Source organism: Anomaloglossus baeobatrachus, chromosome 3, assembly GCF_048569485.1.
Source record: "Anomaloglossus baeobatrachus isolate aAnoBae1 chromosome 3, aAnoBae1.hap1, whole genome shotgun sequence".
In the NCBI taxonomy this organism is placed as follows: domain Eukaryota; kingdom Metazoa; phylum Chordata; class Amphibia; order Anura; family Aromobatidae; genus Anomaloglossus; species Anomaloglossus baeobatrachus.
The window spans coordinates 463,797,884-463,821,893 of record NC_134355.1 but is presented as its reverse complement, the minus strand read 5'-3'; the positions used below and the strand labels follow the sequence as shown (position 1 = coordinate 463,821,893).

General features: G+C 42.2%; 1 protein-coding gene across 22 annotated transcripts in view; it reads right to left on the bottom strand.

The window, feature by feature from the left end:
- DLG1 (discs large MAGUK scaffold protein 1) overlaps positions 1 to 24,010 on the bottom strand; it is a 280,537-nt gene that overhangs the window by 78,817 nt on the left and 177,710 nt on the right. For all 22 annotated transcript variants that reach the window (XM_075340530.1, XM_075340529.1, XM_075340531.1 and 19 more), the window contains 5 exons: positions 17,876 to 17,926; positions 17,327 to 17,451; positions 12,925 to 13,094; positions 8,028 to 8,164; positions 1,515 to 1,659 (listed from right to left, as the gene is read on the bottom strand). In XM_075340530.1, coding sequence (XP_075196645.1) covers positions 1,515 to 1,659; positions 8,028 to 8,164; positions 12,925 to 13,094; positions 17,327 to 17,451; positions 17,876 to 17,926 — 628 coding nt within the window. The remainder of the gene's footprint in view (positions 1 to 1,514; positions 1,660 to 8,027; positions 8,165 to 12,924; positions 13,095 to 17,326; positions 17,452 to 17,875; positions 17,927 to 24,010) is intronic.

Here is a 24,010-nt window from a genome sequence, read left to right as displayed (position 1 = left end):
ACCAGAGCTTGTCGCCCTGCCATTGCACTGTGTACACTCACTGTGCTGGCGTGCTGCAGGGACGATGACGGGGGCGGTCACCGGCAACAGGTCCACTGTGATTGGAGAAATCGGTCACAAGGCCGATCTCTCCAATCAGAGCTACTGGAGCTGGGGGAGGGTGATCCAGTGAGGTCACCCAGCTCCAGTCAATGGCCAGTGCTATAGCTGCACTGGCCAGGGCTGGATTTCAATGTTTCAGTCACTTTAAGTGGCTGGAACATTACAGTGGCTGTGATTGGTTGAGCGACGTTCGTCAGCCAATCACAGCCTCTGTAGGTCCGGGGAGGAGGCACCACCCCTCCTGAGGTCAGGTACAGGTCCCCTCCTCCCCGAATCTGCGGTTTATCCTAACTTTTCGCAGTCACCGGAGGCTCCGGTGCCGCGATTACGCACATGACGGAAAGATCCGTCCTTGGTCGTTAAGGCCCAGGGCACCATGACGGATCTTTCCGTCCATGGTCGTGAAGGGGTTAAAAGCAAGATGAGTGGAGGCTCTCAATTCTGTATATGGTAGGTGTTATAATAATATTAGCAAATACCTCCAATTACAAATGTAGTATTGTATCTTAAAATAGTATCAATAAAAACGTAGTCGTGCCCAGCAAAAAAATAAGACCTCATACAGATCCATCAGCTGAAATCGTTACGGGTCTCTGAAAATGGTGATGCAATCAAAATAAATATGTACATTGTGAATTTATCACACAATGTATGCTGTAAAAACAATTCCCAAAAAAAGAATATCACAACAGCAAAAAAAAAAAATAAATAAATAAAATTGCAATTTCACGAGTTAGAATTTTTTTGTACCCTGCTCCAGTATACTGTATTGAAAAACTAATGACGTCATTCACTGTAAAACACATCCAGCAGAAAAAAAAAAAAACAACCCACCAAAAACGTCTGAAGTGAAAAATAAAAATGTTATGTCCCTTGAAAGAAGGGGAGCAAAAAAGTAAAATGGCAAAAACTGAAGTTGGCCATGTTGGGAAGAGTGTAAAGAGAAAATCTACTTTGACAAACTGGCTGGGCACTTCTTCCTGCCTTGCTCCAGTTGATGGACAGTTCACTAAATGTGTATCATTTTACTTCGGGAGAGACTTCAGTCAAAGGAATCAGGAGCAGGGAAAAGCTGGCAGTTTTACACAGTATGTTTTCTCTGACACGCTGCAGCATTTCATAGTAAACATATCTGGCTGCAATCAAGCACTCAAGACCTGACACGGACTGCCTGTGGTTCCCTTCATTAAGACTAGCTTGAAAAACAGGGTCTCCATGTATATTTATAACATATAGATAACCTATTTAAAGGAGCAATCCCACAAACAAATGCCCACCTATCACCCTATGTAATGGAAGGTATGCCCAATAACTAGATGTAATTCTCCAAGCACCTCCAAGCTAGTCAAGCTAAACGAGAAGGGTCAGGGGGCAATAAACACACATGTCTTTATAACATATTAACCACTTACAATTTGTGATATCTGGGGGAGCATAGCTGTCATTCATAAACATGGTGGTCGGCTTTGCTACTTTGAGATACACAAAATCTGAAGTATTTTTTAAAGCAGTCACAGCTTCTTCATGAGAAACTTCTTCCAAGCACACCGTATTTACCTGCAAGAAAATAAATAAATTAGAAGTTTAATACAGTCTTCTAAAGTGACGGCATATAACTAGGATCACTATGACAGGTGGGACCCCCACAGATAAGGAGGACGGGAGGCTTGGCTTACATTCTTGTTGTGCGTGTTTTTGCATTTACCTTAAGAATAAGGTTAATTCGGTTTATAGATTCAGTCTATGGACACACAAAGTGTAAACAGGGGAAAAAAGGAAAGATATTCATACAGGGCAAATGCTTATAGTGACACATTGCTCTGTCTTCACCTAACCTTGAACTTGCTCTGTTGGGACCTTAGTGTTATGCAGAATAGCTCTGTATTCCTGTCCTTTGGTACACGAGGCGATGTATACCGTAATAAAATGAATACATTCCCGACAGCACTGCTATTGGCAGGAAATCTCAAGGCCACTATAGCACAATAAAAGTGCAGAACTATGTTCCTGTGAAGTGGAAAACTGGCCAAACTGTGCACCCCACTTTGAAATATGTCAAAGACTAGTGATTCGTTTGACGCTAAATAAAAAAAAAAAAGTGGAAAAAAACCCCAAAGTTCTCGAGTTGACTCATGTAAAATCTTAATTTTGTATTCGATGTTGGGCAACCACCACAATATTCACAGAGGTGATGCCCTATAGCCTACCTAGCAGTATATCAGTCTGCTATTAGGAAAAGGTGGATAAAAACCCATTTGTGCATAAGGATAATTAACTGTACAAAAACAACAAAAAAAAGGTACTAGGAACGGCATAGACGCCGTTGTATTTTACCATTGAGTGATACATAGTGTGCATTCAATTTTGCTGACTGCTTTCTGCCAACATACAGTTAGGCTATGTGCCCACAGTCCGCTACCCGTGAATAAAGGGCTCATGGAGACTGTAGTAGATTTTCATCTGAGAGAATCGGATCGGTTATGCAAATTGCACTCTGATCAGAGTACCACCATAATGTGCTCCGATTCCCTCAGATGAGGGGATAGAACGGAGGATTTTTTTTCCTGCATCAGTAAGCAGAAATCAGACTACACTAAGATGTCATTGGAGTGCAGTCCACTGGTTTCTACAAAATCATTCACTTGCTTGCCAAAGTGTGATCCGAATATCAGATCAAACTTGGGTATGCAGCAAATTTTTTCCTTGGACAGATAGTCTTTTTTTTTTTTCCCTCGGACAAAGGAAGAAAAAAAAAAACAAACAAAAAAACAAAATCGGACATTGTGCATGCCCCATAGACTAGCATTGCTCAGATTGCGAGCTGATGTTTTGTCGGATCCCTCTTGGACCGAAAATATGCTTGTCTAGCCAAATCCTGAGTGACCAATTGCTGTCAATAATCAGCGACCGTGTTTCTCCGCAAATAAGACACCGTCTTATATTTTTTGCCTTAAAAAATGGGCTAGGGCTTATTTTCAGGGTAGGGATTATTCTCAGGGAAAAAGCACTGTTGGGGGTACATTTAGCCTCCTAAAAAGCAGACCCCCCTTACCAGGAGATTCATAGTTACCAGACCCTGAACATCTGCGTCGCTTCCAGGTCCTTCTGCAATCCTCGGCGGGCGCTCCCAGCAGGTATGCATGCGGTCCTCCCCTGCTTCTGGCCAACACTCACATACATCAGATAGCACGCACACACAAACACACCCCCCATCCGGGGATACAGATTGCTTCCAGCCTGCAGTGCAACGCACCGATGTGGTGAGTGTTTGTGCGATCTGATGTACGTGTGAGTGTCCGTTCCACTGCAGGTCCTCCCGTTTGGCACCTGGTAAGTATGATTGCGGGGTCTGTTTTCTTTCTATAATGAAGTATCCGGCAATATTTTTTTAGCTGCATAGACACTTCCCTATTGGGCGACTAGGGCTTATTTTCGGAGTAGGGCTTACAGTCGGAACAGAAAATATTCAGATGCCTTCATATATTTCCACTCCGTTTCATTGCAGCCATTTGGTAAATTCAAAAAAGTTCATTTTTTTCTCAATGAGAGTTTTCTCAATTTTTTCTCAGGGAGAAAAGCCTTGGTGAGAGACTTAAAGAAGAACCCCAAGATCACTGTGGTTGAGCTCCAGAGATGCAGCGGGGAGATGGGAGAAAGCTTCACCAGTCGGGCCTTTATGGCAGAGTGACGCAACGGAAGCCTCTCCTCAGTGCAAGACATATGAAAGCCCACAGAGTTTGCAAAAAAACATATGAAGGACTCCCAGACTATGAGAAATAAGATTCTCTGGTCTAATGAGACGAAAATAGAAGTTTTTGGTGATAATTCTAAGAGGTATGTGTGGAGAAAACCAGGCACTGCTCATCACCTGCCCAATACAATCCCAACAGTGAAACATGGTGGTGGCAGCATCATGCTATGGGGGTGTTTTTCAGCTGCAGGGACAGGACAACTGGTTGCAGTTGAAGGAAAGATGAATGCAGCAAAGTACAGCGATATTCTGGAAGAAAACCTCTTCCAGAGTGCTCTGGACCTCAGACTTGGCCGAAGGTTTACCTTCCAACAAGACAATGACCCCAAGCACACAGCTAAAATAACAAGAATGGCTTCAGAACAATGCTGTGACCAATCTTGACTGGCCCAGCCAGAGCCCTGACCTAAACCCAATTGAGCATCTCTGGAGAGACATGAAAATGGCTGTCCACCAACGTTCACCATACAACCTGACGGAACTGGAGAGGACCTGCAAGGAAGAATGGCAGAGGATCCCCAAATCCAGGTGTGAAACACTTGTTGCATCATTCCCAAGAAGACTCATGGCTATACTAGCTCAAAAGGGTGCTTCTACTCAATACTGCGCAAAGGGTCTGAATACTTTCCGTACCCACTGTAAATCTCATTGAAAATCTGCGATGACTTGAAAATTCCTCTTCACCGATGTGTCCATCCAATCACAGAGTTTGAAATGTTTGCCCATTCTTTTTTGCAAAATAACTGACTCTAGATGTGCAGAACTGGTACAGACATACTCCAAAAGACTTCCAGCAGTAATTGCAGCAAAAGGTGGTCCAACAATATTATGACTTAGGAGGCTACATAGAAAATGCATGTCAATTTTAAGATTTATATTTTTAAAATATTTAGAAAACCATGTTTAATTTACTTGGGATTTTATGTGATGAAACACTAACAATATATATTTAAAGCTTATGGTTGTAACGTGAAAAAAACGTAGAAAGTTTCAGAAGGTATGAATACTTTAAGGCATTGTATGTCTGAACATGCTTATGTTTTTTAAACCCAGTCATGACTGATTACATATTTTCTTCATCAGTAGTGACTTCGCCTTTGATGAGGGATCACACGTTGAGCCCGCATCTTTCCCTGCACTTGATGGCTAATTTAACACTGATCCCACCTATCAGCGCCCATCACGTAATCGAGCCGATGAGTGGTCATGAGAGCCAAGGGTCAGCTGATGATCCCTGTTATGATCCTCTCGTGAATGCTGGCTGCGAGCCAGCATTTGTAGGAGATCGTGATTTTAGATTAGCAGAGCAGTGCTGATGCACTGCTTCATGTAGCGCAGGCAATCAGTCGATCAAAAGTTAAAATAAAAAAAATGTTTAAAAGCATAAAAAAAAATCATTTAAAAAAAAAAAGACTCGTTCAAAATAATTCCCCTCTTTTGCCGCATTAAAAATAAAACAAAATATACAGTACACATAGTATCCCCATGTTTAAAAATGTACAATCATCAAAATGTACAAAATTTAAAATAAATTAATCTAATTGGTAAACGGTCTAACGGGGAAAAAAAAAAAATAAAAATGCATGAATCACTTTTTTCTTTGTTGCTGCAAACTGCAATAAAATGCAATAAAAGCGATCACATTGTATCTACCCTAAAATGGTAGTGCTAAAATTACCAGCTATGGGGACAAAAAAAAAAAAGCCAAGAAAAAAAAAAAAGCCAAGAAAAAAAAAAAAAACTGTACGTTTGGTATCTACGGACTCGTACTGACCTGAGGAATCATATTGCATAGTCACTTTTTCTCCATATACTGAACACCATAAATTAAAAACCATTGTGGAATTGTAATTTCTTGGCAATTTTTGAACAATTGTTTTTCCAGTTTTCCAGTCCACTATGTGGCTGAATAAATGGTGTCATTCAAAAGTACAACTCATCCTGTATAAAACAAGCCCTCATATGGCTATACTGACTGAAAAGTAAAAACATTATGGCTCATGGAAGGGGGGGGGGGGGGTGAATTTATCTCCACATTTGTGAGGGGGTTTTGGTTCTTCCTATGCTGAGGAGCATCTTTAAGCTATAAATAGGACATTACCGGTAAACAACCACAAGATGATTAGACGAAAATAAAAATTGTGGGCAAAGGGAGATTAAAGTGTTCTGTTCAACACAAGCCCTAATTATATTAATTTTATAAATACACAATTTCAAAAAAAGTGCAAAATGCCAAATACATACAATTATCTGCACTTAAAATGTAGCTTACCATTTTATGCCAAGAGCAAAAAACTGTTTAGGACAAATGCCCTCATTAAAACACAATAAATTATTCAATAGTCTGTGAAATAGTTTATGAACGACTACTTATGTGCTGGAAAAAGGCACACAAAGTCCATTCTGCAATAACTTAAAAAAGGTGAACACTTATCATTTCCAGATCCTAAACAGTTTAATTACGGTGATAATGTTGACCCTAATCACAGCGGCATTTTTCAGCGCTGACCTGTGGCAGTTAATGTGGTAGTAGTAATTCAGGAATGATCCAACATATATCAGTGATTCGAAGGTTCTTTTTTCCTTTCAACACGTGGGTTCACTTGTGATCACAGTTTGTACTGTGAGAATCTGGCTGTGACCTCCGGTGAACTCACTGACATCACTACTTCTCACAGCCGAGGGCTCCAGGTGGCGGTCAGTGTTTCCCGGAGTCTACAGTGATTGGTCATGTTTTCTATCACTGCAGCTTCAGGATGTAGCAGAGCCAGGATCGTCGTAGAACGTTGTATGAATTATGTTGAACCTGCAGGGGTGTTTTGGGGGTTTGTACAATATATTTGAAATAAAGGATTTTTCGGTGTTTGTGTGTTTATTTCTTTTGACTTACTGTGTTAGTAATGGGGGGGGGTGGCATAGACCCCTATCTATTACTAATCTAGGTGTTGATGGGAGCTTTTTCTTTTTCAGAAATCATAGCGGTCATCAGCCCCATATATCACCCGTATTGCCACCGCACCATAGCAATCAGGATGAGCAGGGTAAGGAGGGAGAATTGGTGCATCTAATGGATGAGCAAACTCTGGGTGGCTGCAGGTTAGTATTTTTATGCTGGGAGGGGCCAATAAACATGGCCCTTCTCACCCTGAAAATATCAGCAGTCAGCTTTACAGTAGGTGGTTATCAAAAATAAGTTGGAACCCTATGCAGTTTTTTTTTTTTTAATTATTTAATTAAAAAAAAAAATATATATATTATATAACCAGACAAGGTAAAACAGAACGCTGGGGGTTGCAGCATGTAGCCGTCTGTTTTACCCACGCTGATTAATAAAAATAGGGAGGGTGCCCACGGCATTTTTTAAATGATTTTTACACTACCAAAAAGTAAAACTACTGTAACCAATCACAGACGCTGACAAAGAGGGTAAGGGGTGTGTATAGCAGTCTGCAACCAATCAGACACTGGCACAGAGGGTGTGTGGGGGAAGCAGTGAATATTCAAGAATCTTAATGAGCGGGCCAGGAAAAGTGTGACTGCAGTGTTATCTTCTGGGAAACACTGTAAGTATAACTATCCTGCTCATACCTCCATCTGCATATAAAGGCGAGCTAAAGGCTAACTTGGCACAGTAATCTAATTTATCTTAGTTCCTTTTTTAAACCTTTAATAATGTAAGTTGGTTACATGATCTTATTCTGGCCCACCGTGCAGAGATTTCTCCTCTAAAAAAAACTATGAATTCATCTCCTTGTACAGAGAAATTCCTGTGAATTAAACAATTACATCTACAAAATCCCTCCAGGCGGCTAGGTGTCGGACTGCTTCGTTCCCCACAAAGCTTTGTCCTCCTCGTATGTATGTATGCATGCATGCATGCATGTATGCATGCATGTATGCATGCATGTATGCATGCATGTATGCATGTATGTATGCATGTATGTATGCATGCATGCATGCATGCATGCATGCATGTATGCATGTATGCATGCATGTATGTTCAACCCAGCAAGGATTGCTGGTGAAGAAATCATTTTTGCCCTATATCAAATGGACAGCAGTTTTATAATCCAGGAGACCAGTGGTATAGTAGGTACATACATACAATGATTAACAACAGACTACTACAGTGTTTCTTTACCATTTTAAGATCACCGTAGCAATGTATACTTACTGCAAGAAGTTTATCCCCAATCTGAAGCTTGCCATCTTTGTGGGCTGCACCACCCTCAATGATTTTTGTGACGTAAATACTGTTGTCACCAGGGATGTGCTGATTTCCAACACCGCCAGCTATACTGAAGCCAAGGCCTGTAATAATAAAAATATACAATCACATAAATATTTAATCTTGCAAATAAAACAATATCAATGTATTAAAGTTTTCTTTATAGAAAGTGTTGATGCATCAGAAATTTACTTCTCTATGTAAGTATACTTTTGGTGGACCACTGAGCTGTGCTGGTGCATCTGATTTACTAGTTGTATTCTTCATGTACTAAACAGTTAGGATTGTATATTACACACCCGACACGGTCAAATCAGCACTGATAGTGTCAGACTGTCAGAATATAATGCTTTGACAAGAAGAATGGTAACACAAGGGTCTTGAGAAAGATGTTCTTAATGAAAAATGAAAGCATTTTACAGCCAAGCCAAATCCACTATTGTATCAGAAAAAGCACAGTTATTGGTGAGATTAAATAAGTATATACTGGAAAAAAAAATATAGCCCACTCTTTAAATTAAAGTAAAGCAATCTCAATCAGTAAAGGCTCCATCACAAGTCAGTTTTCTTGTGTGAATGCTGTTTGTCATGGATAGCATTTGTACCCGCTATTGTCTATGGCGCTGTTGGCATGTCCGATGTGTTCCTCAAATTCAGTAGTCAGCAAAAAAGCAGAGGCTTGGCCAATATTGATCCAAATGTTGGGAGTAAACTCGATTATACAAATCTATGGATCCGTAGAACAAAAAAAAAAAAAACAGACAGCACTCAGTTTGTGTGTGGTCTGCTTTTCACGGACTATCTTTGATATGAGAAGGTTGAGAAACCCTCAGTTTTTTTTTTTTTTTTTTAAATCAGAGAAAAAAAAAAACCTGATGAAACTGACTAGTGTGGATGTGCTCGGCACTGTTTATTACGCGATCGAGCATTAGCGTAATCAGGTACTTGCGGAGCACGGCCGAATATTGAGGGTGTTATGATATTTCATCTGTGAAACAAGGACCACAAGGCACAGGCTTCACTGCATGATGTGTGCAGGCCCCTGAGGGAGAGTCATTCACAGTCTCTGAATGGCTCTCCTGGGGGATAAAACAAAGTACTCTGGACGTAGTGTGACAGAAACCCGCAAAACCCTCCCTCCCCCTGGAAATGCTCTGTTTATGGCTGCTGTATGTGAGTGGAGACCCAAACAGGCCAATCATTGACTTTCCATAATGCTCGCTAATCGTCTGAAGTTCGTGCGAGAGCCTGACCAGCTCGAATCGAATGGCAATGATTGGAGCAGTATAGTGCTTGCCCATCACTAACTCAGACCAAACCCTGATGTTACAAATTGAGACACTGATCAAACACTGATGACACTCGGACCGTTATTTTTTTGCATATGAGAAAAATCACTGATGTCTCAGTGAGTCCTTCATTTGACTGCCTGTAAGCTGCATGATAACATCACCTACACCGTGTGCAGAATTATTAGGCAAGTTGTATTTTAGAGGATTTTTTTTTATTATTGATCAACAACTATGTTCTCAATCAACCCAAAAGACTCAACTATCAAAGCTTAATATTTTTGGAAGTTGGAGTGTTTTTTTTTTTTTTTTTTTTTAGATTTGGCTATTTTAGTGGGATATCGGTTTGTGCAGGTAACTGTTACTGTGCAGAATTATTAGGCAACTTAATAAAAACCAAATATATTCCCATCTCACTTGTTTATTTTCACCAGGTAAACCAATATAACTGCACAAAATTTAGAAATAAACATTTCTGACATGCAAAAACAAAACCCCAAAAATGAGTGACCAATATAGCCACCTTTCTTTATGATGACACTCAACAGCCTACCATCCATAGATTCTGTCAGTTGCTTGATCTGTTTACGATCAACATTGCGTGCAGCAGCCACCACAGCCTCCCAGACACTGTTCCGAGAGGTGTACTGTTTGAAAAGGTCCCACAAGTTGATCTTTGATGATACCAGCCCATACCAGTACCCCACCTCCACCTTGCTGGCGGAGTGGAGCTCTCTGCCCTTTCCTGATCCAGCCTCTGGCCCTTCCATCTGGCCCATCAAGAGTCACTCATTTCATCAGTCCATAAAACCTTTGAAAAATAATTCTTAAGATATTTCTTGGCCCAGTCTTGACGTTTTATCTTGTGTTTTTTGTTCAAAGGTGGTCGTTTTTCAGCCTTCCTTACCTTGGCCATGTCCCTGAGTATGGCACACCTTGTGCTTTTTGATACTCCAGTAACGTTGCAGCTCTGAAATATGGCCAAACTGGTGGCAAATGGCAGCTTCACACTTGATCTTTCTCAATTCATGGGCAGTTATTTTGCGCCTTTATTTGCCCAAGACGCTTCTTGCGACCCTGTTGGCTATTTGCCATGAAACGCTTGATTGTTCGGTGATCACGCTTCAAAGTTTGGCAATTTCAAGACTGCTGCATCCCTCTGCAAGACAACTCACAATTTTGGGCTTTTCAGAGCCCGTCAAATCTCTCTTCTGATCCATTTTGCCAAAGGAAAGGAAGTTGCCTAATAATTAAGCACATCTTATATAGGGTGTTGATGTCATTACACCACACCCCTCCTCATTACAGAGGGGCACAAAATCTGATTTACTTAATTGGAAGTTGGCTCTCAAGCTTATACAGCTTGGAGTAGGACAACATGTATAAAAAGTATCATGTGATCAAAATACTCATTTGCCTAATAATTCTGCACACAGTGTATGAATTCCTTCATGGAAGATGTCAGACAACCCCCCTATTCACCACCAAGAAGTCCTCTGACCTCAATGTTCCTCTGTATTTTCCCTATGCCGGTAAAGTTTTCATTTCTGCCTTATAAAGGAGACATTTACATTTCCTCAGACTCTTACTGCCTGTCTATACTAATGAGTGTGCAGTCTCTTGGTAATCCTATAAGATGCTGCTTCATCCTGTGCTCCTTCACACTAGCTTATGAGGGCTGTTAAGAAGAAACCAATAGCAAGTGTCAGAGAAGACAGGGTGAGGCTGCATCGCCAACCGAGCAGGGGCATGGGGATGAGACCCTGCCCCTCTGCAAAGCTAAAACGTATCAGGGAAACCATATCAGATGAGAAGAATGAAATGGCACGTCAACTAAAATACGTAAAACACAAGATCAGTTACATTATTCTTTAATATTAGGCTATGCTGCATTACATGTGCAAAAAAAGAAAAAAAAAAACCACTGATTTGTAATATTGTTTTCAAACTACTCACGGCCATTGTGATTACAAATATACAAAAACATACGACTCTTGTGAAAATCCCAGGCGGTAAATTTGGCAGACGCTCTATGTGTGATGTCTATATGTTAAAGCAATAATGACTGGCAATCATAGTTCATCACTGACAAAGCAGATCGTATTCTTAATGAAATTCTCACGTTTGGTAAACATGGTCACAGCTCTAGGAGCAATTTTGTTACTTAGTGTTATAACAGTCCTGAGCACCATTTGGCCATTATATTATGGTTAGAGCTTGTGAATATCAATTTCACATGTTTACATGTGAGCAAATACTACAAAACATTAAATATTTCTTTATTCTACTTGTTGGTTTTAGCGTGAAAAAATGAAATTTCTGAAGTGATGACATTTTCAGGCTTTTAGGATATCATGAGCTGCATTTCAGCCTCAGAGCCTTAATATTGGTGATTATGATACTATATAGGGTGGCTCAGTGGTTAGCACTAGTCTTGCAGCACTGGGTCTTGGGTTCAAATCCCACCAAGGACACCATCTGCAAAACGTTTGTATGTTCTCCCCGTGTTTGCGTGGGTTTCCTTCGGGTACTCCGGTTTCCTCCCACACTCGTGATGCCATTGTATGTAAAGTGCTGTGGAATTAACAGTGCTATATAAATGAATAATTATTATACATTTTGATGATGAACAAAAATGTGAGTAAAACAGTGGATTTTTCACTGCATATTTGCTTGCGGAAAATCAGCTGCATTTTACAGTGCCAGCAAAGTGCACGCGATATTGAAAAATCTCAGGAGGAGCTGCGGGTTTGAGGTCTGCAGCATGCCAGTCTGTTTCACCCAGTGATTCTTCCACGCACCATTTTTGCACCGGTAAATACAGCTGCAGGTATCACTGTGGGACCTTCCATGTAAACATAAGCCTCAGATCCCTAAATCAACGTTATGCCAATGGATGTGGAGGCAAACACACAGAATAACCGCTCTGGCATTGACCAGCGGATTAGAAAATACTATGGAATATGTTCTGCTTGAATTAAAAAAAAAAAATATTTTTTGTACACTGGACACTTTTTGCGTGATTGGAATTTTAAAAACTGCCCAATAAAGGGCGAGATGCGAGTATTGCAGATTACGGCGGCCTTTTTTCAGTTAGCATACATATATATTTAAATGTAAAAGAAGAATATGGCTCTTAATCCAGTAGAGACATGCGGCTGGTCTGTACCACAAGCTATGCAAGTATCACCCACCTAAAACTGTCAATGACGAGCCCCTCCATCTCCTCAGAATTGTCATGTTCTGCAATGCGCTTTTCTCCGGTTGCTTGGCAACCTTATCAGGGAACTAAAGAGTATCTGGTGCCCACAGTCCAGATACAGAGGCTGCTCAAGGTGCCAGACTACAGAGCACGGCATACTGAAATCTAGAAAGATCAGACTGTAGACTTCAGAGGAAACAAGGTTACGCTGGCAGGGGGTCTGGGTACACCAATGTAGTAACTACAACCCTCAATCATCTGCTGGCGTTATGTGCAGGGTGCTGTGCGTAATAAGTGGAATAATAAAGGCATTGTGCAGTGAATTAATGAACACTATGGATTTTCCACTTACCTTTGGGGCCTTTAACAAGCTTTATCTCCATTATTTTCTCAGTTATTGGCTTTCTTCTTCTTACATATAGACGCACAATAGATCCTGCCTCCTTTAACGCTTCAACAGCTTTACTGTGTGTCACATCTTGAACGTCCACATCATTCACCCGTAATATACAGTCATTAACTCTAAGGAGAAGCGTGAGAAAGAATAGGTGGATTTACAAAATGCAATAACTAGACATGGGAAGAAAAAACAAAAACGTATTATATCAATTAAATAAAGCAAAACAAATTAATTGAACATATAGAGGCTTATACAGGAGGGAAGAATTGGAAGTACTTAAAGAGACCATGATGGATGAACACAGAACTTTACACTTGCTGTAGACCGAGGCCTCGTGGCCAGGGACCTGTCTCCTCTTGTACCAGTCTGAGCCTAGTATCGTTCCTGATTATTGGACTTGTTTTTATTCGGTATACCCCTTTTCACATGTAAAACACTATGGAATAAATAGCGCAAAAATAATAATAAGAAATATATATATCAAATGGAAAGAGAGGGATGTATCTAAATAAAAATATAATGCTGTCAGCGGGGACTGCAGGGCAAGCGTTAGAAGCGCTAAAAACAGTAATGAAGCGAGGCTTGCAAAGAAGACCAGAAGCAAAGGTTTTTGGGGTATGTCAAAAGCAAAAGAAAAGTCAAAGATGCTATAGGATTTTTACTAGCTGAAAAGGGTGAAGTGGTCAAATATGATGTTGAGAAGGCTGTACTTTGAAATTCCTATTTTGCATGTGTGTTCTCTAACATCAACTGATCTTTACTCTGCTATTGAAGGAAGAAATTAATCCCCACTCACTATAAACCGAGAGATGGTGAGGGAACACTTAGCTAATTTAAATATCCTGGTTCAGATTAAATACTTCCCAGGGTACTGAGAGAGATAAATCAAATAGCAGAACCACTAGCCAGAATCTTTGAAAATTCCTGGAGAACAGAAGTCCCAAAAGATTGGAGAAGGGCAAAAGGTATCCCTATCTTCAAAAAAGGAACAAAGATGGAGCCAGGAAATTACAGGCCAGTGAGCCTTACTTCTATTGCAGGAAAGTTCTTTGAACAAATTATTAAACAGCATGTTTGTACCGTATTTTTCGGACCACAAGACGCACCGTTTTCCCCCCAAATGTTGGGGGAAAGTGGGGGGTGCGTTTAATGGTCTGAATGTAGGGCTGCGGGGAATAAGGATGCTGCGGTGGAGCGGGTCATCAGGGGCATGAGCAGGCTGTGGCAGCGCCTGCCGTGACCACGTGGGCCCGCTCATTACATATGCACGCCCATCCTCCCGCCCATCTCTCAACGCTGAAGCCGGGGCTGATAGGTGGGCGGGATGATGGACGGGGGGTGCGCATATAATTAACAGCCGGCCGTGATCACCCCTAGCAACTACAGCCTGGAGTGATCATGCTCGGCTGTATTCACAGCTCCCCGCGCATCATCATCAGTGCGGGGTGCAGTAAATCAATGTACTCACCTGCAGCATCGTGATGTCCTCCAGTCTGCCTGCCGCGCTGTGTGGACTGGAGACTAGCGGTGCTCACAGCGATGACGTCATCGCTGTGCGCACGTGTGTCTTCACAGCCGCGCCGGCAGACTGGAGGACAATACATCGCAGTGCTGCAGGGAACGTGGCCGGCTCAACACAGCACTGCCGTCACAGACAGGAGGAGGAGCGACGCTGCGTGGAACGAGGAAAGGTGAGTGTAAACGTTTATTTTTGTGTGTGTGCCGTAGGATGGGGGTATATGAGCAGGATGATGGGGGTATATGAGCAGGATGGGGCCATATACCAGGATGATGGGAGTATATGAATAGGATGATGGCATATAGCAGGATGATGGGGGTATATGAGCAGGATGATGGCATATAGCAGGATGATGGGGGTATATGAGCAGGATGATGGGGGTATATGAGCAGGATGATGGGGGTATATGAGCAGGACGATGGCGTATATAGCAGGATGGGAGCACATACCAGGATGCAGTATATAGCAAGATGGGGCTATACCAAGATGAGGGACATAAATATATACACAAGGCAGGAGGATCATTACCAGGATGGGGTACCTTAGTAGAGAATTTGGGGATATTACCCCCATAATAGTGTCAGCAGCAGATCCTCGCCCTATAACAGTGTCATGACCACATTTTTTGCTTAAAATTTTATTTTCCTATTTTCCTTCTCTAAAACCAGGGTGTGTCTTATGGTCCGGTGCGTCTTATAGTCCGAAAAATATGGTAAGTACTTGGATAAGAATACAGTAATTAACCAAAGCCAGCATGGGTTTGTAACAAACAAGTCATGCCAGACTAATCTAATTTCCTTCTATGATGGAATTACTGACTGGGTAGATGAGGGAAATGTAGTAGATATAGTATATCTCGACTTCAGCAAAGCATTTGATAAAGTATCTCATACTATCCTTATTGAAAAAATGAGCAAGTATGGAATTGACAAGGCTACGGTTAGGTGGATTCATAGTTGGCTCAGTGATCGTACTCAAAGTGATAATAAATGGCTGTACATCCAACTGAGAGTGTTTCAAGTGGAGGTACCACAAGGGTTTATCTTGGTCCCAGTGTTATTAAACATTTTTATAAATGATCTAGGTAAGGGAACTGTAGGTAAACTAATCAAATTTGCAGACTATGAAAAACAGAGGGATAAGTACCATTAGAGAAGAGAGAAAAGATTCAGAAGAATATAGATAAGCTGAAACAATGGGCAGCAACTAAAAGAATGATATTTAACAGGGAGAAATACAAAATTCTATATCTGGGCAAGAAAAACTAAAAACATCTACACAATGGGAGGAATAGAACTAAGTGACAGCAACAGTGAAAAAGACGGGTATAGTAATAGATCACAGACTACACGAGTCTCCAGTGTGATGCTGCAACAAAAAAAGGCGAACACAGTTATGGGATGCATTAACTGAGTCTAGATCACATGAAGTAATTCTACCCCCTCAACTTTTTGGTCAGACCTCATCTGGAATACTGTGTTCAGTTGTGGGCATCACATTTATTTAAAACACACAAAAAAAAGAAACAGAAAAACTGAAGCAAGATCAGAGAAGAGCTACCAGTATGGTGAGTGGACTGCAAACTATGTCCTACGAGGAACACAAAGGACCTGGGAATGTTTAACTTGCAAAAAAGAAGGTTAAGAGGAGCATTAATAGCCATCTACAAATATCTGAAGGGATATCACTGTGTAGAGAGATCATTCTTATTCTCATATGCTCATGGAAATGCAAAAAGCAATGAAATTAAACTGTAAGGGAGAAGATATAGTTTAGATATAAGAAAAAAACTTTTTGACAGTGAGTGCGATCTACGAAACAGGCTGCCACAAGAAGTGGTGAATTCTCCTTCAGCGGAAGTCTTCTGAGACTGGACAGACCCCTGACCTATTCAGTTTTGAAGTGACTTTGGAGGGACATACAAATTGGGAAAAAAAACAAAAATTACTTACTAGTTACAAAAAGGATAATATGCTTATAATTCTGAATGTTGCATTATTAAATATCTCAGAAACCAGAGCCAATCTGGCAAAACTGAACTCGTATTCTTAATCCGCACCATAAAGTTAATATAAAACCAGACATTATTGGCACCAAGATCACTGTACACCAGCGCTATCATTCAAAGTTAGAAATTTGACAAAAAAAATAGCAATTTTCAGTTATTGTTCTAAATGAACACAAAAAATAACCTAAATTTAACATTATCATAAGATATAATGTGTCACGATAAAAAAAAAAAATCTCAAAATCACTGAGATGTTGACACATTGCCACAAAGAGAAACTAGTCAGATTTGAAAAATGTGGTCTGGTCACTAATAGAATAATATATCTCTTCAATTTATACATTTATAGCCAAGATATATAAAGATGTACACCTGATAAATATAACATAAAAAGTATAGATTCATTTTAAATATATGACATTTAAATACACCATTCCAGCGGTGTCTGGGCTTGCATTCCCGGGGCTCACATGAGGTTATGGCGTCACACAAACCCCGCAACCAATCACTGCCGGCTTCTCTCTCCACAACTTTGGACGCAGGAGCAATCAATAGGAAGTGAGTAGCAGCTACAGTGCTCACTGACTGTTGATTAACTCATTTGTCTTAAGGCGGGGAGAGCGAACCGGCGGTGACTGGGTGCGGGGTTTCCACGACGTCACAACCTTAGGTGAGCTCCAGGAATGCAAGCCCAGACACCGGTGGAATGGCGCCACCACCGGAGGAGTGCATAGGCTTTACTTTAAATGGGGGGAAACGTTTGAAATGAGAAGGGGGTTAACATAATGGTGCTTTATTTAGTCTTAAATCACCTAAATTGTACCTACCGTAACCTTCCATCTTGGGCTGCTGCACCTCCAGAAATAATTTTTGTAATAAAAATGCTTGTATCCTCTCCAATGTGTGGATTATCGGTACCTCCAGCAATGCTAAAACCAAGTCCTGATGTTCCCTGCAATTAAGATCAACATAAGATTGATTATATCAAAAGCAGCTATGCATGTCATGCCTCCTTATCACAAATGACCTGAAAATACACAGATGTATGTGGACACAATATGGACTGAACATAGGAGGATGTAGTCGGTTACATTATCTATGTTTAGATACTCATGGCTTTTCAAAAATCAAAAAGGTCACAAAACATGACTTGCAGACTAAAAAAAAATGCAAAATATAACAGAAAAATTGGGACTTTTCAGGAAGTAAATTGGATGGTGCTGCAGGGCATCTTGTGCTATCGTCTGGTATTGGGGAAACTCTACTATGATAATATAACAAATACAAATATGTTTTATATACAGCATTTACTACAGTGACAATAGGAAGGACAAGTTATAAGACGTTGCTGTACAAATATAACATCCAGAATTTACCCTTTCAAGTGTGATCTCCTCATATTCATAATCTGTATCAGTTCCATTTACCTGTAAAATAACAGACATTTCAGCATGGCTGTGATAGCACAAAGCGGAAAACACCAAATCTGACACTAGCAGCATAGTCACATCAGGGCAACACTGAATACTGCATCTACATATAGTCATACATGCATGTGATGATCACAGAGGGGGCAAGACCAGCTCCGATAAACTAAGCGTATTTTCACACTCCAAATCCACATTAAAAACCTTTTCAAATACTCTGGAGGAGAACAGGCCAAAAATCAATTTTTAAATGGTTTTCGACTGGAAAATAAAAACTACAAATTTGGGCAAAGGATGAATTATAAGCACAAAAAGCTCCTCAGAGGAAGAAAAATAAAAAAAATTAGCGCCTTTTTTCTATTTGGGCATATTTTTATGAGGATTTTCACATTGAGATAAGTTGAACCAAGGTACAGGTCAAAATACTTGTGAACGCACCCTAAACCTGAAAGGTTGCAACCACGTACCCTGCTGGGCTCGGAATTCTGTTTCAACGCAGACATGTGAGCACTGTAATGATGACCATGTCTGCTAAACTGGAATTGCTGGAGGGCAGGATACAAAGACCACCATGGCACACTGGAGAGGCGAGGGATCAGTTAGGGAATGGGCATATAACGTCTTTAATGGTGGGATTTTTGACCATATTGTGGTTACATCATATCCGTTCAGTTGGGTCTTATGTTAAGGGGTACTTTGCACACTACGAGAACGCAAGTCGATGGTAGCGATGTCGAGCGCGATAGTCCCCACCCCTGTCGCAGCTGCGATATCTTGTGATAGCTGCCGTAGCAAACCTCCTCCTTTTTAAGGGGGCGGGTCGTGCGGCGTCACGCGGCCAATAGAAGCAGAGGGGCGGAGATGAGCGGGACGTAAACATCCCGCCCACCTCCTTCCTTCCTCATTGCAGCCGGGACGCAGGTAAGCTGATGTTCCTTGCTCCTGCATCTTCATACACAGCGATGTGTGCTGCCGCAGGAACGAGGAACAACATCGTAACATCGGTCCTTCAGAAATTAAGGAAATGACCGACACAGTGATTATACGATTTCGACGCTTTTGCGCTCGTTAATTGTATCAAAAACGATTTACACACTCCGATGTCGACAGTGACGCCGGATGTGCGTCACTTTCGATTTGACCCCACCGACATCGCACCTACGATGTCGTAGTGTGCAAAGTACCCCTTAGATTACGTTCACAGGACTGTATTTTCAGTCCGAATACGGTGTGTGAAAAAGCTGGACTCACATGGACAGTATAAAGACTAATGTAATTCACTTGGGCTGTTCACGTGACATGGATTGAATGTGTGCATGAAAAAAAAACTAGTCTCCTTTGTAGTTTAGATGGGACTACTCAAGTCGATGGGTGCGCAAAAAAAAAAAAAAAAATTTGGTTCCCAAATCGATCAGCCATATGGCATCTGATTTTCATGGATAAATTGCAATTCTTAAAGAAACTGTATTTGGTCTTGTAAATCTTATTAACTGCTGAAGTGTAGAAAGGGATGCCATATGTACCGTATTTTTCGGACCATAAGACGCACTTTTTTCCCCCCAAATATTGGGGGAAAGTTGGGGGTGCGTCTTATGGTCTGACTGTGGCTGCGGGGAATGAGGGAGCTGCGGTGGAGCGGGTCTTCGGGGGCACGAGCAGGCTACTATAGCAGCCTGCCGTGACCACGTGTGCCCGCTCATTACATATGCACGCCCATCCTCCCGCCCATTTCTCAGCGCAGAAGCCGGCGCTGACAGGTGGGCGGGAGGACGAGCGGGGACGCGCGCATAGTAAAGAGCCGGTCCACATGATCACCCCTGGCAATTACAGCCTGGAGTGATCATGTGCGGCTGTATTCACTGCCCCCCGCACATCATTATCAGCGCGGGGTGCAGTGAATCAGTACACTCACCCGTCCCAGTGTGTGGAGCCGTTCCCCCGCAGCATGCGATGTCTTCCTGTCTGTGCCGGTCAGCTGATCTGTGCTGATCAGCTGATCGGCACAGACAGGAAAACATCGCGTGCTGCAGGGGAACGGCTACACACACACACACACACACACACACACACACACACACACACACAGGTCAGCGGCGCAGAGAGGAAGATGATCGGTGCTGGAGGGATTGAGGAAGAGGCGAGTATAAACGTTTATTTTTTTCTCTGTGCTATAGGATACAGGCCATATACCAGGATGGTATATGAGCAGGATGGGAGTATATGAGCAGGATGGATGGGGGGTATATGAACCGGATGGGGGGTATATGAACAGGATGGGGGGTATATGAACAGGATGGATGGGGGGTATATGAACAGGATGGATGGGGGGTATATGAACAGGATGGGGGTATATGAACAGGATGGGGGTATATGAACAGGATGGGAGTATATGAGCAGGATGGATGGGGGGTATATGAACCGGATGGGGGGTATATGAACAGGATGGGGGTATATGAACAGGATGGGGGCTATATGAACAGGATGGATGGGGGCTATATGAACAGGATGGATGGGGGCTATATGAACAGGATGGATGGGGGCTATATGAACAGGATGGATGGGGGTATATGAACAAGATGGGGGTATATGAACAGGATGGGGGTATATGAACAGGATGGGGGTATATGAACAGGATGGGGGTATATGAACAGGATGCTGGTATATAAAGCAGGATGGGGTTTTATAGCAGGATCATATACAAGGCAGGAGGATCATTACCAGGATGGGGTACCTTAGTAGAGAATTTGGGGACATTACCCCCATAACAGTGTCAGCAGCAGATCCTCACCCCATAACAGTGTGTCATGACCACATTTTTTTGCTTAAAGTTTTATTTTCCTATTTTCCTCCTCCAAAACCAGGGTGCGTCTTATAGTGCGGTGCGTCTTATAGTCCAAACAATACGGTATGTCAGAAATGAGCAGACAGATAGCATGCCAATACAAATGAAAATATGGACATGCTCGTACGAGCTTAGTCTAAACTCATCTGGCCACGCGCAGCTAAAAGTCAGCTTTCCCCCATTGGATAATGGTCATGATTTGTCTCAAAATAGTGTTGGGCAAGGCTGCCCAGTGTGGTGTCACACCGAGTCTCATCAACACTAGCACTGGGCAACATACAAAATAATCTGATAATATGTTTCTAAGTATTAAGGCTATGTGCGCACGTTGCATATTTGCATGCAGTTACGTTGCGATCTGCACCGCAGCGTAACTGCATGCGTCCTGCGTCCCCTGCATAATCTATGAAGATTATGCAGGACACGTGCGCACGTGGCGTATTAGAGCGCAGCGCTTCGGCTGCTGCCCGAAGCGCTGCGCTCTAAGAAGTGACATGTCACTTCTTTCCTGCGCTCTGCATACAGTCCCCGCTCTGTCTATGGGAGGAGCGGCATGCAGAGCGCATGAAATCGGCTTTTTTTTTTTTCAATACGGGCTCTTTCTGCAGCGATTTGAAGCGCATGTGTGCTGTTCAAATCGCTGCAGAAATTTATCAGGGCAGAACGCTACGTGCGCACATAGCCTAATGGTTAGAGAGTTTGGTTGCTTAGTGCAGTGCACATCTTATAATACATGCCATTTTGAGTTGAGCTGGCTTTCTTGGTTTTTTTAATTGGCTGCTCTGTATAAATCGAGAGAAAAAAGAGAAAAAAAACTGAATTAAAAAATTGTAGGGCATCATCAATTCAATAAAAATCGACACCTTGCATACAGAAATGTTATGATATGAAACCCATGACCTCCCCCAAAACATTGAATGCTGGTCACGTATATGGCGCTCATTTAACTTTGATGCTCAAAGTGGCCACCGTCAGCTGCAATGCACGTCTGGACTCTGGACAGCATACTGTATCTTGCTGCACATTGTGCAATATGGTAGGTGACACGTTTGCACAAGCATCTGTGATACGTCGTCGTAGGTCCTGCAATGTTGGTGGAGGGGTCGGATACACCTGCTGTTTGATGTGACCTCACAGAAAGAAGTCCAATGGGGTCAGGTCAGGTGAGCGTGGAGGCCACTCAACACAGCCACCATATCCAATGACTTGTAGGAAGGTCTCCACGAGGTATCGCTTCACGTCCACAGCCTTGTGAGTTTTACACGTTCTAATCATAGCATTTCTGTATGCAAGGTGTCGATTCGTATTGAATTGATGGTGCCCTACAACTTTGTAATTCAATTTTTTTAAAGTGCAGTTTACCACGACAACTGTTTTTAGCTGCCAGTCTGCGCGGCACACATCTGCAAGTTCTCAATAACCACCACTTGTGTTTAGCAATGTTCAGTTGGAGAAACCACCTGAAAATTCTACTTCCAAAAGCTAACGTTGTCTGGAGCCAGCAAAGTCAACACGTACAAGACATCCAGTAAGAGGTTATCAGTGCTGCAATTCTGGCCAGCCAACCATTGCGACCATGAGATGTGATACGACACATCTCTAATGACACTACTGGGAAAACGTCCATCCCATGTTGGATACAACTTTACAAATACCAAAAACGTAATGGACAGCTTTTGTTTACAAAGTAATAATCAGAAAAGAAGAAGCTTCAATGCTTCTAGTAGTGTCCTGATCGGCTTTTTGTAAATGACTTGCTTCACTATCAGTTTTTGTTTGTTGTTTTTTTTTATCTTTTGTTTTTTTTTGTTTTTTTTTTTTTTAATTCCCAGAAGTTTGCAAAGTCTACATGAAACAGATATAAGGAAGACTTGCTAACATAAAATCAGGGCAGAGGGCCTGATTCCAGCAGTGTCACTTATGGTAGATCCACACTTGTGCAGAGCTCTCCGTGAGGCGCTGCAGCTCTGTTCAAATTGTGAAGGGAACCCCGCCATAGCCAATCACTTAAAGCCGACAATCATTCCACGGCCTCTGTCTTGATAATACGCATATTGTTTTTGACATGCACAAAATGTGAGACCAGGATAAGACACTTTTTTTTTTTTTAATCATCTTAAGCCTGCTTTACACGTTGCAATTTCGCATACCATATCGTATGCGATCGTACCCGCCCCCATCGTATGTGTGGCACGTTCAATTTGTTGAACGTGCCGCACAAACGATTAACCCCCGTCACACGTACTTACCCGTCCATACGACCTCGCTGTGGGCGGCGAACGTCCACTTCCTGGAGTGGGAGGGAAGTTCGGCGACACATCGACGTCACGTGGCAGCCGGCCAATAGAAGCGGAGGGGCGGAGATGAGAGGGTCGTAAACATCCCGCCCACCTCCTTCCTACCGTATTGTCGGCGGGAGCCACGGACGGAGGAAAGCTGTCGTTCAATGTTCCCGGGGTGTCACACACTGCGATGTGTGCTGCCTCAAGAACATTGTGCAACCGCACGTTCAATCTTTGAGGAATGAACGACGTGCATGCGATGAACGGATTTTCGTTCAATCGCAATTGCACGGAGGTTTTACACGCTACAATCATACTTACGACGTGACCCCGCCGACACATCGTTAGATTTATTGTAGCGTGTAAAGCGCCCTTTATAGAAGTCATGATTAGTAATGCAGTTTGATATAGTCAACACAAGATCACCGAGACCAGTGACTTCATGGCCGCCGCAGTGTTAAAGACTGGGGCAATGGCAGAGAGATGCGGCACAGGGAAAGTAAAGCTCTCTACCTTTATTTTTTATTTTTATAAAGGTTGTGGAATAAAAAGAAAAAAGATAAAATAGAGGTTTTTTTTACCCATAACTGCGTGGAATCAGTAGGTGAGTAGATTTTTACTTTTAGGCCGGAGTCACAATTGCTATTGAAAAATCGGTCCGATTCTCATGCCGGAGAGTAGGACGATTTTTTCTCACTTGTCATCCGTGTGCTCTCAGTGTGCAATCCGCTTTTTCCTCAGCGGATGTTACTCATTTACAGTCATGTACAGAAGCATTTATAGTGTTCTCTGCTACATGATAGAATTGTATTGAGCAAAACGCATGTCACTAGGATGGTCCGTGTGCCGTCTGTGTGACATCCGTTTTTTTCTCGCACCCATAGACTTACATTGGAGAGTCTTGCACGAGAAACTCTAGAAATCGCAGCATGCTGTTTTTTTTCTCAGTCCGATGTGGGC